General features: G+C 41.4%; 1 protein-coding gene across 11 annotated transcripts in view; it reads right to left on the bottom strand.

Moving 5' to 3' along the window:
- FGGY (FGGY carbohydrate kinase domain containing) overlaps positions 1-14,938 on the bottom strand; it is a 433,138-nt gene that overhangs the window by 114,325 nt on the left and 303,875 nt on the right. For all 11 annotated transcript variants that reach the window (XM_053575373.1, XM_053575374.1, XM_053575375.1 and 8 more), the window contains one exon: positions 3,482-3,543. In XM_053575373.1, coding sequence (XP_053431348.1) covers positions 3,482-3,543 — 62 coding nt within the window. The remainder of the gene's footprint in view (positions 1-3,481; positions 3,544-14,938) is intronic.

Raw genomic sequence — 14,938 nt, 5'->3', positions numbered from 1 at the left:
ACAGTCTGTTGGTTTCTCTCATCATTCCTTCATCTGTATCCGTCTCTGGATTCTGAATTCCTTCTCAGCAAGGACTGTATCTTACCCACAAGTGCTCAAAACACAGTTGTTAAAGTACAAAATGAATAAATATAGGTTTTTAATAGAATATTAGAATTGGAATCTCTGGGTCATTGATGTTTTATGGAGAAAAAATACTTGATGAGCCTCTGGAAAAGCTGCCATGAAAGGTCATTATATTCTGGTACTGCAGACTATGCATGTTTGTAACCCCCTCACATTGACAAGTTGAAAACCTGGCTCCCAAAGCAATGGCGTCAGGAGTAGGACTTTGGGAAGTGATTAGGTGATCAGGGTGGAGCCTCACGAACAGGATCAGAGCTTCATAAAAGAGGCTCAAGGGATCTGCTTGTCCCTTCTACCATGTGAGGACACAGTGAGAGAACCAGCGCCATTCTGTGAACCAGTAATTGGAGGCTCAATACACAATGAACCTAACAGTGTCTCAATTTTGAACTTGACAGCCTCCAGAACAACAAGAAAAAAATTCTGTTGTTTATAGGCTGCCTAGTTCACATCATTTTGTTATGGGTTAAGACATCAGGTTACTGCTTAACTGAGGGAATTTGTTAGATTCTCAGACATTTTAAGTTCACATGTTACGGACAGCTCTGCTTAATTGTGGTATACACATAAAGGGTGTAGAGCTAAGCCACATACCTACAAAAAAACAAACTTACCAATTACAGTATTTTTTTTTTGTAGAGACAGTCTCACTTTATGGCCCTCGGTAGAGCGTCGTGGCCTCACACAGCTCACAGCAACCTCCAATTCCTGGGCTTAAGCGATTCTCTTGCCTCAGCCTCCTGAGTAGCTGGGACTACAGGCGCCCGCCACAACGCCCGGCTATTTTTTGGTTGCAGTTTGGCCAGGGCCAGGTTTGCACCCGCCACCCTCGGCATATGGGGCCAGCGCCCTACCAACTGAGCCACAGGCGCCGCCCACCAATTACAGTATTTATGTACAGTTATTTTTACCTTTAGTCATATGGCATACCATCAAAATATTATTCTTTTTATTTTTTGTGTGGATTTATGCAAGTTTGTTACACGTATAGATCACACAGTGGTCAAGACATTGTATCTATTAAGTAATCTCTCCTCATCCACTCCACTTGAAGCCCCTCACCCATCCAGTTATGAGTGAGAAAATGTGATATATGTCTGTTTTGACCTGATTCCTTTCAAATAATGACCTCCAGTTCCCTCCATGTTGCTGTAAAGACATGATTTCATTCTTGTATATGGCTGAGTAGTGTTCCATTGTGTAAATATGTCACATTTTCTTCATCCAATCAGTCACTGATGGGACACTTAGGTGGACTGCATTTCTGTGCCATTCTGAACAGTACTGGTGTAAGCACACGAGTGCTGGTGACTTTTTAATATATTGATTTTTTTCCCTTTGCATAGCTACCCAGTAAAGGGATTGCTGAATCAAAGCGTACTTCTATTTTCAGTTCTTGGAGAAATCACCATACTGTTTTTTTGTTGTTGTTTGTTTGTTTTTTGAGACAGAGTCTCACTATGTCACCCTTGGTAGAGTGCTGTGGCATCATAGCTCACAGCAACCTCCAACTCTTGGGCTTAAGTGATTCTTTTGCCTCAGCCTCCAAAGTAGCTGGGACTACAGGTGCCTGCCACAATGCCCGGCTCTTTTTTTGTTGTAGTTGTCATTGTTGTTTGGCAGGTCAGGGGTGAGTTCAAACCCGCTAGCTCCGGTATATGTGGCTGGGGCCTTAGCCGCTGAGCCACACGATACCGTTTTCCATAGAAGCTATATTTAATTTACATTCCCACTGAAAGTGTGTAAGAGTTCCTACAACAACATCTGTTATCTTTTGGTCTTTTTAATAATAGCCATGACTAGGGTAGGATGGTATCTCACAGTGCTTTTAATTTGCCTTTCTCTGACGATTAGTGATGCCGACCACTTTTTCATATGCCTATTTGTATATGAAATCGTGTCTCTTTTGGGAACATGTCTACTTATGTCCTTTGTGCACTTTTTAATGGAAATTTTTTTTTGCTCTTGTTGTTGAGTTGTTTGCATTCTTGTATATTCTGAATATTAGTCCCTTGTCAGATGAATAGTTTGAAAATATTTTCTTCCATTCTGCAGGTTGTTTATTCACTCTTTTGATTATTTCTTTTGCTGTGCAGAAGCTTTTTAATTACGTCCCATTGTTATTATTTCTCAATATTAGGAGGGTACAAATGTTTTTCTTATGTGGATAGCTTTTCTAGTGCTGAGTCAGGACTATTAATGTGCTCACAACCCAAACAGTGTTCATGGTACCTGGCTGGTAGGTTTTTACCCTTCCCCATCTTACTGTCTACCCTCCCCTCCACCCCCCTAAGTCCCACTGTTTTTGTTGCCTGTGCTTTTGAGGTCTTAGTCATAAATTCTTTGCCAGGGCAAATGTCCAGAAGAATTTTCCCTGGGTTGTCTTCTAGTATTTTCACAGTTTCAGGTTTTACTTAAGTCTTTAATTCATCTTGAGTTGATTTCTGTATATGGCGAGAGATAGGGGTCCAGTTTCATTCTTCTGCATATGGCGATCAAATTCTCCCAGCTGTCAAAATATTCTTTCCTGAACTTACTTAGGTTGATTCTTTCTTTTTTTCCCCAAACCCCCTTTAGTGTAGTTATCTTATTCATTTGTAATACAATAGGTTCATTTTTCACTATTTGTTATCTTGCCCACCCCAGCATACACACATATTCTGGCTATCTATCTATCATCTGTTTATTTGAGGCAGATTGGAAGTGTCACCATGGTTCTAAGCGTTATAGTTATATAAAAAGTATACTCAGAGAAATTTTGTTCCCTCCTGCTACCCTGTTCCTCCTCCCGCATTCTTTCCTCCCCGTTCCTAACCATCTCCTATTAGAACTAACCATATTAGTTTCTAGCTTAGCCTTCCAATATTTCCTTTGCACAAATGGTAGATACACATATATTTTCTTTTGTCTTTTTCCTTTCACATGAAAGGGACTGCACTATAAATACTCCTTTACCTTCAGCTTTCTTCAATATGTCCTGGAAATTGGTTATTATTCAATAATAGGAGGCAGGCTTAAAGAAACTGTGTTACCTGCTCAATGTTACACAGCTAGTAAGGAGTAGATCTGGGATATGAATCTACAAATTGACCCCAGAATCCACGCTTGCCTTCTGCATCAGAGCTTCTCATCTGTGGACCCGGGGCATAGTCCTCTGGGATCTTTAGCTTCTCTGAGTTTTCTTAGATGACTTAAAATATTAATGCATATATGTTCTAGATTATAGGGGTGACTATCTCACAGCAAGTGCTAACAGGAATTTTCGTTGTCTATAGGATATGAACTCATACAGGCCCCTGAAGTGAACACTCTCAGCATAGTCACACAAGGAAAGCTGTAGAGGGACAGCAGCTACCTGGCTGTGGCCTTGGCTTGGAGTTCAGGGAAGGCAGCATGGCCCTGCACCATGTGGTCTATCTGAAAAACAAGAAAGAGTATTTTAACTTTTGTCCACAGAGGAGCCAAGAACAGCAAAATGTTAATTCAGCAAAAGGGTCTCTGCTAAAAGAAATTTATCATAGCTTTGATTAACCAAGTGCTAACCTCTTGGATATATCAAACAAAGAACTTCAGCGGGCGCAGTGGCTCAGGCCTGTAATCCTAGCACTCTGGGAGGCTGAGGCGGGTGGATTGCTTGAGCTCAGGAGTGAGAGAACAAACTGACCAAGAGGGAGACCCTGTCTCTAAAACTACCCAGGCATCGTGGTGGGTGCCTATAGTTCCAGCTACTCAGGAGGCTGAGGTAGGAGGATCTCTTGAGCCTAAGAACCCTTGGAGATGTTGCGAGCTATTAGGCCACAGCACTCTACCCAGGGTGAGAGAGAGAGATTTGGTCTCTAAATAAATAAATAAGATAAACAAGATAAAATAAAGAAGTTTAGAGAGAAGGGCAATAGGAAATAAACTCCTCAGGCTCCACTTGTAGTCAGCAGGCCTAAGAATGAGAAGTGAGGAAGAAAGGGTAACTCAAGTTAAAAGTGGGGGGTCGGGTGTTAAAAGCACCAACCTTCTCTGGATCACATCATTTCTCCCTCCTGATTTAGGCTGTCACCCTGGGCAATGTCAAAACTTGAATTACTCTCTATGTTTTACTAATGGAGACTATGATGGGGGAGTCTCAGTTTAACTAAACACTGTGAGGTGCCCCAGAGCTATCAACAGGACCTCCCTTGACCAAAAAGTTGTCATGCAGGAAACACAGTTCTCATAGCTCTGCAGACCATCATTTTCTCATTGGAATCCCATGTCCAAAATTTGATTCCTTAATCCACTTGGTGGCTTTAAACAAAATAGTCTGGAATATATATCAGGAATAGAATAGTTTCCTCACAATGTTATTCAGATTGCTAAAAACATCCAGCACCATGCTTGAGTTCCTGAACCTAATATGTGTGTTTTCTGCATGTTGTAGAGTCCTGAGTCTCTACAAAGCTATTGGCCAATCAATGAAAAAAAATCAGAGTCCTGAGCCTCTAGGACTCTACAAAAACCATGTTGATGGATTTATTTTCACTCAAACCATGAACAGACTGGCTACTTTGGCTTCATGAAGCTAGGGTCTCTGAGCACGTTTCCCCAGAGTCAGGGCTGCAGAAAAAGGAAAAAAATATGTTCAGAGCCACAGAGGCCAGGTTGGGCTCTGCTTCTCATTCTCACTGGCTCTGGGACTTGGTGCAGGTCACTAAACTGCTCTGGGCCTCAACAGCCTCCTCTGAAGATAGGATTGCTAAGAAGTAAGGTGGGAAAGTGTGTACTAGGATGCCAACATCAGAACAGATGATGCACCTGAGTTTTACTGACCCTTTGAGCGTAAAGCAACACTAAGTCAAGCTATATTGCACTGAATTTGACTGATTCCTTGTAGCACTGCTATGAGGAAGATAATACAGTAAGTTGACCACCCAAGGGACTGTAACAAGCTGATAAACACACGGAGGTGGTCGACATAAGGAACTAGGTCTACTGCACTAATACATGTGGTGCATGTGCAGTCTATGAAAAATTAAGTCAACTGAAAGAGCTGGTCAGTGCAGGGAGGTGATCAGCTATGGAGGGTCTATGCAGTAGTTCTCAACCTGTGGGTTGTGACCCCTTTGTAACAATGAAAATATGTCCTGCAAATCAGATATTTACATTATGATTCATAAAAGTAGCAGAATTACAGTTCTGAAGTAGCAACGAAAATAATTTTATGGCTGGACGTCACCACAACATGAGGAAGTATATTAAAGGGTCATGGCATTAGGGGGCATTAGAAAGGTTGAGAACCACTGGTCTATTGCATTCTTCACTACAGAGATGAGACAATGGAGACAAAAAGATATTGAGTAGCTTGCTCAAAGTCACAGGAGAGTAATGACAAATCCTGGTCTCAAATTGAGATGTCTCTACATCTTAAGTCCTTGTTCTTTACTATATCATACTGTCTACTAAACTTCCAGGGATAATACAGGTTGTTGAATTCCACTGGTGCAGTTTTGTGGAAATGTTTCAAAATGATAGCAAAGCCATTGACCAATCAATGAAAAACTATCATGCAGGTATTGAATATTTATTTCTCACAGCTTCAACTCTGGGTTAAGGTTATGAGGCGTATTCTGAACCCTCAGAGAGTTTGTACTCCTTGAGAGCATCCAGATGAACCAATTGGGGTTAGTATTGGAAGATCAAAGGATTTACTTGACTTGATGCTGATTTATAAGGAAATGCTTTAAAGAGTTCAGCTCAGAGAAGGAAGGTTTACATGAGCTTCCGGGAGGAAAGGCAGCACCTAGCACATGGGTTGCTTGTATAAGTGCAGTTACTCAGTTTTTACGTAATGCCCATCATGCTGGGTACTAAGCCTGGGCTCCGGAGATGCAGTGAAAAGTAAGGAATACATACAACACATACAACATACAGGAGAATAAGTAAAAGGGCCAATCACCTGCAAATGCCATATGTACAGCTGGAGGAGGTGCTGCTTTATCTGAGAGGTCAAGAACAGGCAGAGCGTGGAGGAGTAAAGGGCTAGATGCAAAATATGGAGAAAGGAGGCCGTGGGCAGTTAGAGACATGAAGATGGAAAGACCTGTGCTTGTGAACAGTAAGTCTAGCCCCCTGCCAGCATGTCACAAGTGCTCCATCAATGTCTGCAGGGTAAATGTGGGATGAATGGACCGGCCATGTACTCACACAACACCAGGCCCTTTTCCTTGGTGGCACTTACCCCATTCCACACCTGCATCTGTTTGTGCTGGGCACACATTGATCATAGGTAACTGTATGTTAAGTTAGAGGATAAATGAAGCGGTAGAAACAGATGAATAAGGAGGTGGGGGACATACAAGGGTGCTGAAAGTCAGGTAAGTGTTTATATTGAATTGGAGGCCACAGGAATTATTTTGGCTTGGGGGAAAAAATGATGAAAAGTTAAGGAAAATTAGTCTGGGAGGGTATTTGGGACAGAGAAACGACTAGACAGAAAGACAAGGAAAAGCAGACAAAAATCAGAGGTGGCAAGTGGGGATAGAAGACACGGATGATCCCCATCCTTTCTCTGTTGTGGCGTCTGCCAGGCTCTGTACAAGCATCAGTGTCTACATCTGCCTCTTACCCTATACTCTGAGCTCTTTTAAAGCAAGGGCATCATTATTTAACTCCCTAGTGCTTAGAACAGGTTGGCATTTTGAATAAATGGATGAGATGCATTTTGAAGAAAATAAACTCAGTAACTGGCCATTTATAGACTAAGAAAATCAGAGTTGGGTTACTTTGAAATCTGGTTTTAGGAAAAGAGAATGTAGTAGTTGTATTAACCATATCTTTTCATTTTCTGCATTTCTGATGCTACTTCCTAGAGACAGTGAACAACTCCCAGGGAGTGTTCCCTATTTCAAATGCAAGCTGCTGTGGACGGAGCCCCACCTGCCCACCACCTCTTTCCTCCACCCGACTCTCACTCTCAGGTCTACTATTCTGCTCTAAGCACCCCAGGGCCAGATTCCAGGCTACAAAGACATAGCTCGTCTCTCCCTGTCCAGAGCTTACCAAAATTACTCAATTCCATCAACACTAAGACTGCCTATTCTACTCTGCCCATTCCTTTCTGCGAAAACCACCATCTAGCCTCTTGCCCTGACTTCCTCTCACTGCCTCAGCCTCGTGCACTGTGTGGTACGTCTTCTCCTCTGGAAACTGTGAACAACAAACGATTGTCTCTTCAATGGCAATTGCCTCACCACACCTAAACGACGACAAACTTACACTTCAAAACAGTAACTTAGTGGGAAGAACATTGGTTTGGGATACAGAAATACTTGGGTTGAAATACAGTCTATCCGTATCTTCTGTGCAATCCCAGAGAAGGTACTTAACCTCTCAGAGCCTTAATTCTTATAAAAATGGGGATAATGAAGTGCCTCTGTTGAGAAGGCTGTGGTGAGTGCTTCTTATAAAGGGGGCTTTCTGTTCATAACATCTATCAGAGAAGAGAAGGTGGGTACCACCAAAAGAATAAAAGTGGTTATCAAACTGACACATTTGTGAACATTTGTTGTCCTCTGTCAACTGGACCTCAGGAGTCCCCATGTGGCAACAGGTGGTGCAACAGTGATGAAAGACACGAAGATTTGGATCACCAGCTCATGAAATTTACTCCCCTCCAGTTTTACTGAGATATAATTGACAAATAAAACTGTATGCAGTAGAATCTCCATAGGTGACCACCTCTTTAGATTGACCACCTCCGGGCCACATGTATTTAATGGAATTTCCTTATGTTGACCACATCCAGATGTTGACCAGTTTGTTACACTCCCTTGAGTGGTCAACTTGCAGAGGTTCTACTGTATATTTAAAGTATACGACATGATGATTTAATATATGTATATACTGTGAATGATTACCACAATCAAATTGGTTAACACATCCAATATTTCACACAGTTGCTATTTTTGTTTTTATGATGAAAACACTTGAGATCGAATCTCAGCAAATTTTAAGTATACAATTCTATATTAATTATAGTCACCCGGCTGCACATTAGATCCCTAGAACTTATTGGTCTTACAGCTGCAAGTTCATACAAACTTTTCCCCATTTCCTCCAACCCCCAGCCCCTGGCAGCCATCATTCTATTTTGTTTCTATGAGTTTGATTTTTTTGAATTCCATATGTAAGTGAAATAAATACTAATAAATATTATATAGCAAAAAAAAAAAGAAAAAGAATAAAAGTGGTTGAGGTAATAGAATCCCAAATGGTCAGCTGCACCTTCTGTTCTCCATGGCGTCTGGCAGTGAAGTCCCACCCTGATTAACATGGAATGAGCAGTTTGTCAAGTAAGTAAACCCTCGTTTCAGTACCCAGGAAGTGGCTGTTTCTAGGGTTGATCGCTCAGTACTGAGTTCTATTCTGTAGTGAATTTAGCACATAGAAGGCCAGAGTGGCCGATTAGCGATTATTTATTCCCAGTGAAATAATGCAATTTCACAACAATGACTGCCTTTGCCTCAGAAATATATAGAACAGAGTCACAGAGTCTAACTCTTAAGACTGTTTTTCTGCTTCCTCCATCTGTATTTGGACTGTGGGAGAAACCCCTGTGCAAAATAGCATAACCTAGAGCCCCTAACTGGGTAGCACAAGGTGGCATCTGGCCTACAGATGTACCTTATTTGAAATATATAATGTTTAAAAAAATAAGCCAATATTTTAAAATTGAGAGATTCTGCTTAAAAAGTTTAGTTTCTTGTTTCTTTTAAAGAACCTCAGAGTGTAAAAGACTGAGCCACCCATACTGCCCCACAGCAGGTGGGGCTGATTGATGACTGATCCCTCCAGGGCTGTGCTGTCCAGTCTGTGAAGGGCCTCACTGCTTCCTGCCATTCCTGGGCAACAGATAACAGATTTTATCAATTTATCATCAGCACTGCTCTAATATTCTACTTGTAAGAGATGTATTTTTCTGTGCTCATTCCTTTGATTGGGGAAATAAAGAATTCAGCCCTAGAGTATTTTGACTTGCAAGAGAAATTTCTCCGTAGAAGTTAAAAATATTTCTTTGCCTAATCTGTTTACCCGTTTATACTATCTTTCTGATCCCTTTAGGCCTTTGAGTTTTTGACATGGATGAGAGAAAATAGGGTAAGAAATTCTGAGATCTGAGTTCATTCCTGGCTCATGGAGTGACCTTGGGACAAGTCATCTCGAATTCTCTATCCAAAACATTCAATAAATTAATATGACAAACAGCCAAATTTCTGTAAAATTACAAAGAGAATTGCACTGTTTCAGGTGTAAAAATGTTGGTAAAGAATTCACAGGCAAAAAAAACACACCCTAAGACAGAACTTAAAATTCATTTTAAGCATCTTAGGTCCTATGATTATTTTGCTAAAATAAAGCTATCTTATGGCATGATTTTTAAAATTAAGATCAGCTGAGAGATTAAACATGGCGGCTGAGTAACAGCTTCCCTGCAACTGGGAACAGCGAGTCTGGGGAGACAAGACTCCAGGCATCTCTGGCCGGTGGGATCTGCCTATAATCATCCCTTTGAGGATACAGGGAGCCAGCAAGGGACTTCTGGACCCCAAGAGGAGGACAAAAACAGTGGAAAACTGGCAAGTGGTTGCGTGTGTTGATCGACCTAATCACGCCGGCAGCCGTAAGTACAAGCAGAAGTGAGACTGCAAACTGGAAAGGGCTTACCTGTGAACTGTTTCAGTGTTCTTGGACTTGGCACTCAGTTGAACTGCCCTGGGGAGAGCTTGAGCAGGAGTATGGAGAACTTTGGGCACTGTCTGGGGCCCCAGACTGAGCCACTGAGCTGGACGCAGGAAGCCATTGTGAAAGAACTGCCCCGGCAAGCTCTGCCCTCAGGGTCTCAGAGCAAGGATTGGGTGGGTCAAAGTAACCTACTGACTGAGCAGCCTAAAGGCGGGGACTGAGCTGCCTTACAGCCTTAATCCTTAGGGGCAGAGTGAGACGGTTTTGGCACACTGGAGCCTTGGGCTGTTACCCTGGGTAGAGTGCAGTGACGTCATAGCTCATAGCAACCTCAAACTCCTGGGCTTGGCGCCACCCAGACCTCCATAAGAGCTGTGCAGCGACCCCCGACCAGTGACCCGCACCCACTGGGCCTCCACATTCCCTGACCAGGACCTGCTGGAGCCACGCAACCCTGCGTCCTCCCTACTGTGTCCTCCCAGCTTCCACACTAGCCCGTTCATCTGGACAGGGACTCTGGTAGCTGCGTGCCCTTTGGAGCCCTCCCTGCCTCTGCCTCTTCTCCTGGCCAGAGACTGCTGGAGCCTTGGGCTCTCTGTGCCAAAGTCACTGGGCACCTGGCACTCCCAGAACCATGAGCACCACCCCCAGCCCTGTTGCTGGATCTGGGTGTGTTACAAACTGGAGCCGCTTCCACAACCAGAACTCCCTAGCTAGAGCAGCCCCAGAGGAACTACACAGAGTCACTCCCTACAAAGATCCAGCAACAATGGAGTGATCCCACTGGGGTCTAATCTTGGAGAGACACCTCCCCAACTCTGAGGACAGCCAGAGGCAATGGTGAAAAACAATCATGAGGTGAAATCAACAGAAAAACTCTGGCAATATGAATAATCAGAGTAGATCAACTCCCCCAAGGATCAATGGGGCAGAAACAGCACAAGACCCCATGCACAAACAAATAGCTGAGATGTCAGAAATTGAATTCAGAATCTGGATAGCAAATAAGATCGAATTAGGATTCCAAAAGTTATCTCAAGAATTCAACGGATTCAAAGACCAAATGACCACAGATTTTGACACACTGAGACAAGAAGTCACATCCCTCAAAGATGTGAGAAACACAGTAGAATCCCTCAGTAAGAGAATGGAGCAAGCAGAAGAAAGGATTTATGACATTGAAGACAAAGCTTTCGAATGCTTCCAAACCCTCAAAGAAGAAGAGAAATGGAGAGCAAAAACAGACCACTCTCTCAGAGAGCTCGCGGATAATTTGAAGAAAACAAATATTCGTCTTATAGGGATCCCCAAAAGTGACGAAGTGGCTTCACAAGGCACAGAGTCTCTTCTCCATGAGATTATGAAGGAGAACTTTCCAGACATGCCAAGAGATTCCGAAATTCAGATAGCAGACAGTTTCAGAACTCCAGCACGACTCAACTCAAATAAGACATCCCCCAAATCATAATCAATTTCACTAAAGTTAATATGAAGGAGAAAATTCTGAAAGCAGCCAGACGAAACAAAACCATTACCTACAAGGGGAAGAATATCAGAATAACTGCAGATCTCTCTGCTGAAACCTTTCAAGCTAGAAGAGGATGGTCATCGACTTTTAATCTCCTAAAACAAAATAACTTTCAACCCAGGATCCTGTACCCAGCTAAACTGAGCATCATTTATGACGAAGAAATTAAATACTTCAATGACATTCACATGTTAAAGAAATTTGCCAAAACTAAACCAGCTCTCCAGGACATTCTTAGACCTATCCTCCATAAAGACCAGCGTAATTCTCCAGCACAAAAGTAAACCCACCCAAAAAAATTCTTGATCAAATTCCAACTTCCACAGTCGCAAAAGGATTAAAAATGTCCACGGTCTCTCAAAAGGCTTATCAATACTCTCAATTAATGTGAATGGTTTAAATTGTCCTCTAAAGAGGCATAGGTTGGAGGACTGGATACAAAAACTCAAGCCAGGGCGGCGCCTGTGGCTCAGTCGGTAGGGCGCCGGCCCCATATACCAAGTGTGGCGGGTTCAAACCCAGCCCCAGCCAAACTGCAACCAAAAAATAGCCGGGCGCTGTGGTGGGACCCTGTAGTCCCAGCTACTCGGGAGGCTGAGGCAAGAGAATCGCTTAAGCCCAGGAGTTGGAGGTTGCTGTGAGCTGTGTGAGGCCACGGCACTCTACCGAGGGCCATAAAGTGAGACTCTGTCTCTACAAAAAAAAAAAAAAAAAACAAAACAAAACTCAAGCCAGATATCTGCTGCATCCAAGTATCGCATCTTACATTAAAAGACAGATATAGACTCAAAGTAAAGGGATGGTCATCTATATTCCAGGCAAATGGAACGCAGAAAAAAGCAGGTGTTGCAATCCTGTTCACAGACGCAATAGGCTTTAAACCAACCAAAATAATTAAGGATAAGGATGGACACTTCATTTTTGTTAAAGGTAATACTCAATATGATGAGATCGCAATTATTAATATTTATGCACCCAACCACAACGCACCTCAATTCATAAGAGAAACTCTAACAGACATGAGCAACTCGATTTCCTCCAGTTCCATAGTAGTTGGAGATTTTAACACCCCTTTAGCAGTCCTGGATAGATCCTCCAAAAAGAAGCTAAGCAAAGAAATTTTAGATTTAAACTTAACCATTCAACATCTGGACTTAACAGACATCTACAGAACATTTCATCCCCAAAAAACTGAATACACATTCTTCTCATCAGCCCACGGAACGGAACATACTCCAAAATCGACCACATCCTAGGCCACAAATCTAACCTCACCAAATTTAAAAAAATAGAAATTATTCCTTGCATCTTCTCAGACCATCATGGAATAAAAGTTGAACTAAATAACAACAGGAACCCGCATACCCATACAAAAACATGGAAGCTAAACAACCTTATGCTGATGGATACATGGGTTATAGACGAGATTAAGAAGGAAATCACCGTATTTTTGGAACAAAACAATAATCAAAACACGAATTACCAGAACCTCTGGGATACTGCAAAGTCAGTCCTCAGAGGGAAATTTATACCACTGCAAGCCTTCCTCAAGAAAATGGAAAGAGAGGAAGTCAATAACTTAATGGAACACCTCAAGCAACTGGAGAAAGAAGAACACTTCAACCCCAAACGCAGCAGAAGAAAAGAAATAACCAAAATCAGAGCAGAATTAAATGAAATTGAAAACAAAAGAATTATACAACAGATCAATAAATTCAAAAGCTGGTTTTTTGAAAAGATCAATAAAATAGATAAACCTTTGGCGAACCTAACCAGGAAAAAAAGAGTAAAATCTCTAATTTCATCAATCAGAAATGGTAATGATGAAATAACAACAAACCCCTCAGAAATTCAAAAAATCCTTAACGAATACTACAAGAAACCTTACTCTCACAAATATGAAAATCTGAAAGAAATCGACCAATACCTGGAAGCACGCCACCTACCAAGACTTAGCCAGAATGAAGTGGAAATGTTAAACAGGCCTATATCAAGTTCTGAAATAGCATCAACTATATAAAATCTCCCTAAAAAGAAAAGCCCAGGACCAGATGGCTTTACGTCAGAATTCTACCAAACATTTAATGAAGAACTAGTACCTATACTACTAAACCTCTTCCAAAATATAGAAAAAGAAGGAATATTACACAGCACATTCTACGAAGCAAACATCACCTTGATTCCCCAAACCAGGGAAAGACCCAACAAGAAAAGAAAATTATAGACCAATATCACTAATGAATATTGATGCTAAAATACTCAATAAAATCCTAACAAACAGAATCCAACAACATATCAAAAAAATTATACATCATGACCAAGTCAGATTTATCCCAGGGTCTCAAGGCTGGTTCAATATACGTAAATCTATAAATGTAATTCAACACATAAACAAACTCAAAAATGAAGACCATATGATTCTTTCAATTGATGCAGAAAAAGCTTTTGATAATATCCAGCATCCCTTCATGATCAGACCACTTAAGAAAATTGGTATAGAAGGGACATTTCTTAAACTAATAGAGGCCATCTACAGCAAACCCACAGCCAATATTGTATTGAATGGAGTTAAACTGAAATCATTTCCACTTAGATCAGGCAAGGTTGCCCATTGTTTCCATTGCTCTTTAACATTGTAATGGAAGTTTTAGCCATTGCAATTAGGGAAGAAAAGGCGATCAAGGGTATCCACATAGGGTCAGAAGAGATCAAACTTTCACTCTTCGCAGATGATATGATCGTATATCTGGAAAACACTAGGGATTCTACTACAAAACTTTTAGAAGTGATCAAGGAATATAGCAATGTCTCAGGCTACAAAATCAACACCCATAAATCTGTAGCCTTTATATATACCAACAATAACCAAGCCAAACAACAGTCAAGGACTCTATTCCTTTCACAGTAGTGCCAAAGAAGATGAAATATTTGGGAGTATACCTAACAAAGGACGTGAAGGATCTCTACAAAGAGAACTATGAAACTCTAAAAAAAGAAATAGCCGAAGATGTTAACAGATGGAAAAACATACCATGCTCATGGCTGGGAAGAATCAACATTGTTAAAATGTCCATACTACCCAAAGCAATATATAATTTTAATGCAATTCCTATTAAAGCTCCATTGTCATACTTTACATATCTTGAAAAAATAATACTTCGTTTTATATGGAATCAGAAAATACCTCGATTAGCCAAAACATTACTGAGCAATAAAAACAAAGCAGGAGGAATCACGCTACCAGACCTGAGACTGTACTATAAATCCATAGTGATCAAAACAGCATGGTACTGGCACAAAAGCAGAGAAGTAGATGTCTGGAACAGAATAGAGAACCAAGAGATGGATCCAGCTACTTACTGTTATTTGATCTTTGACAAGCCAATTAAAAACATTCAGTGGGGAAAGGATTCCCTATTTAACAAATGGTGCTGGGTGAACTGGCTGGCAACCTGTAGAAGATTGAAGCTGGACCCACACCTTTCACCATTAACTAAGATAGACTCTCATTGGATTAAAGATTTAAACTTAAGACATGAAACTATAAAAATACTTGAAGAAAGTGCAGGGAAA

This window comes from Nycticebus coucang, chromosome 22 (assembly GCF_027406575.1).
Source record: "Nycticebus coucang isolate mNycCou1 chromosome 22, mNycCou1.pri, whole genome shotgun sequence".
In the NCBI taxonomy this organism is placed as follows: Eukaryota; Metazoa; Chordata; class Mammalia; order Primates; family Lorisidae; genus Nycticebus; species Nycticebus coucang.
Note: the sequence above shows the minus strand (reverse complement) of the source record. Positions and strands in the feature narration are given on the sequence as shown.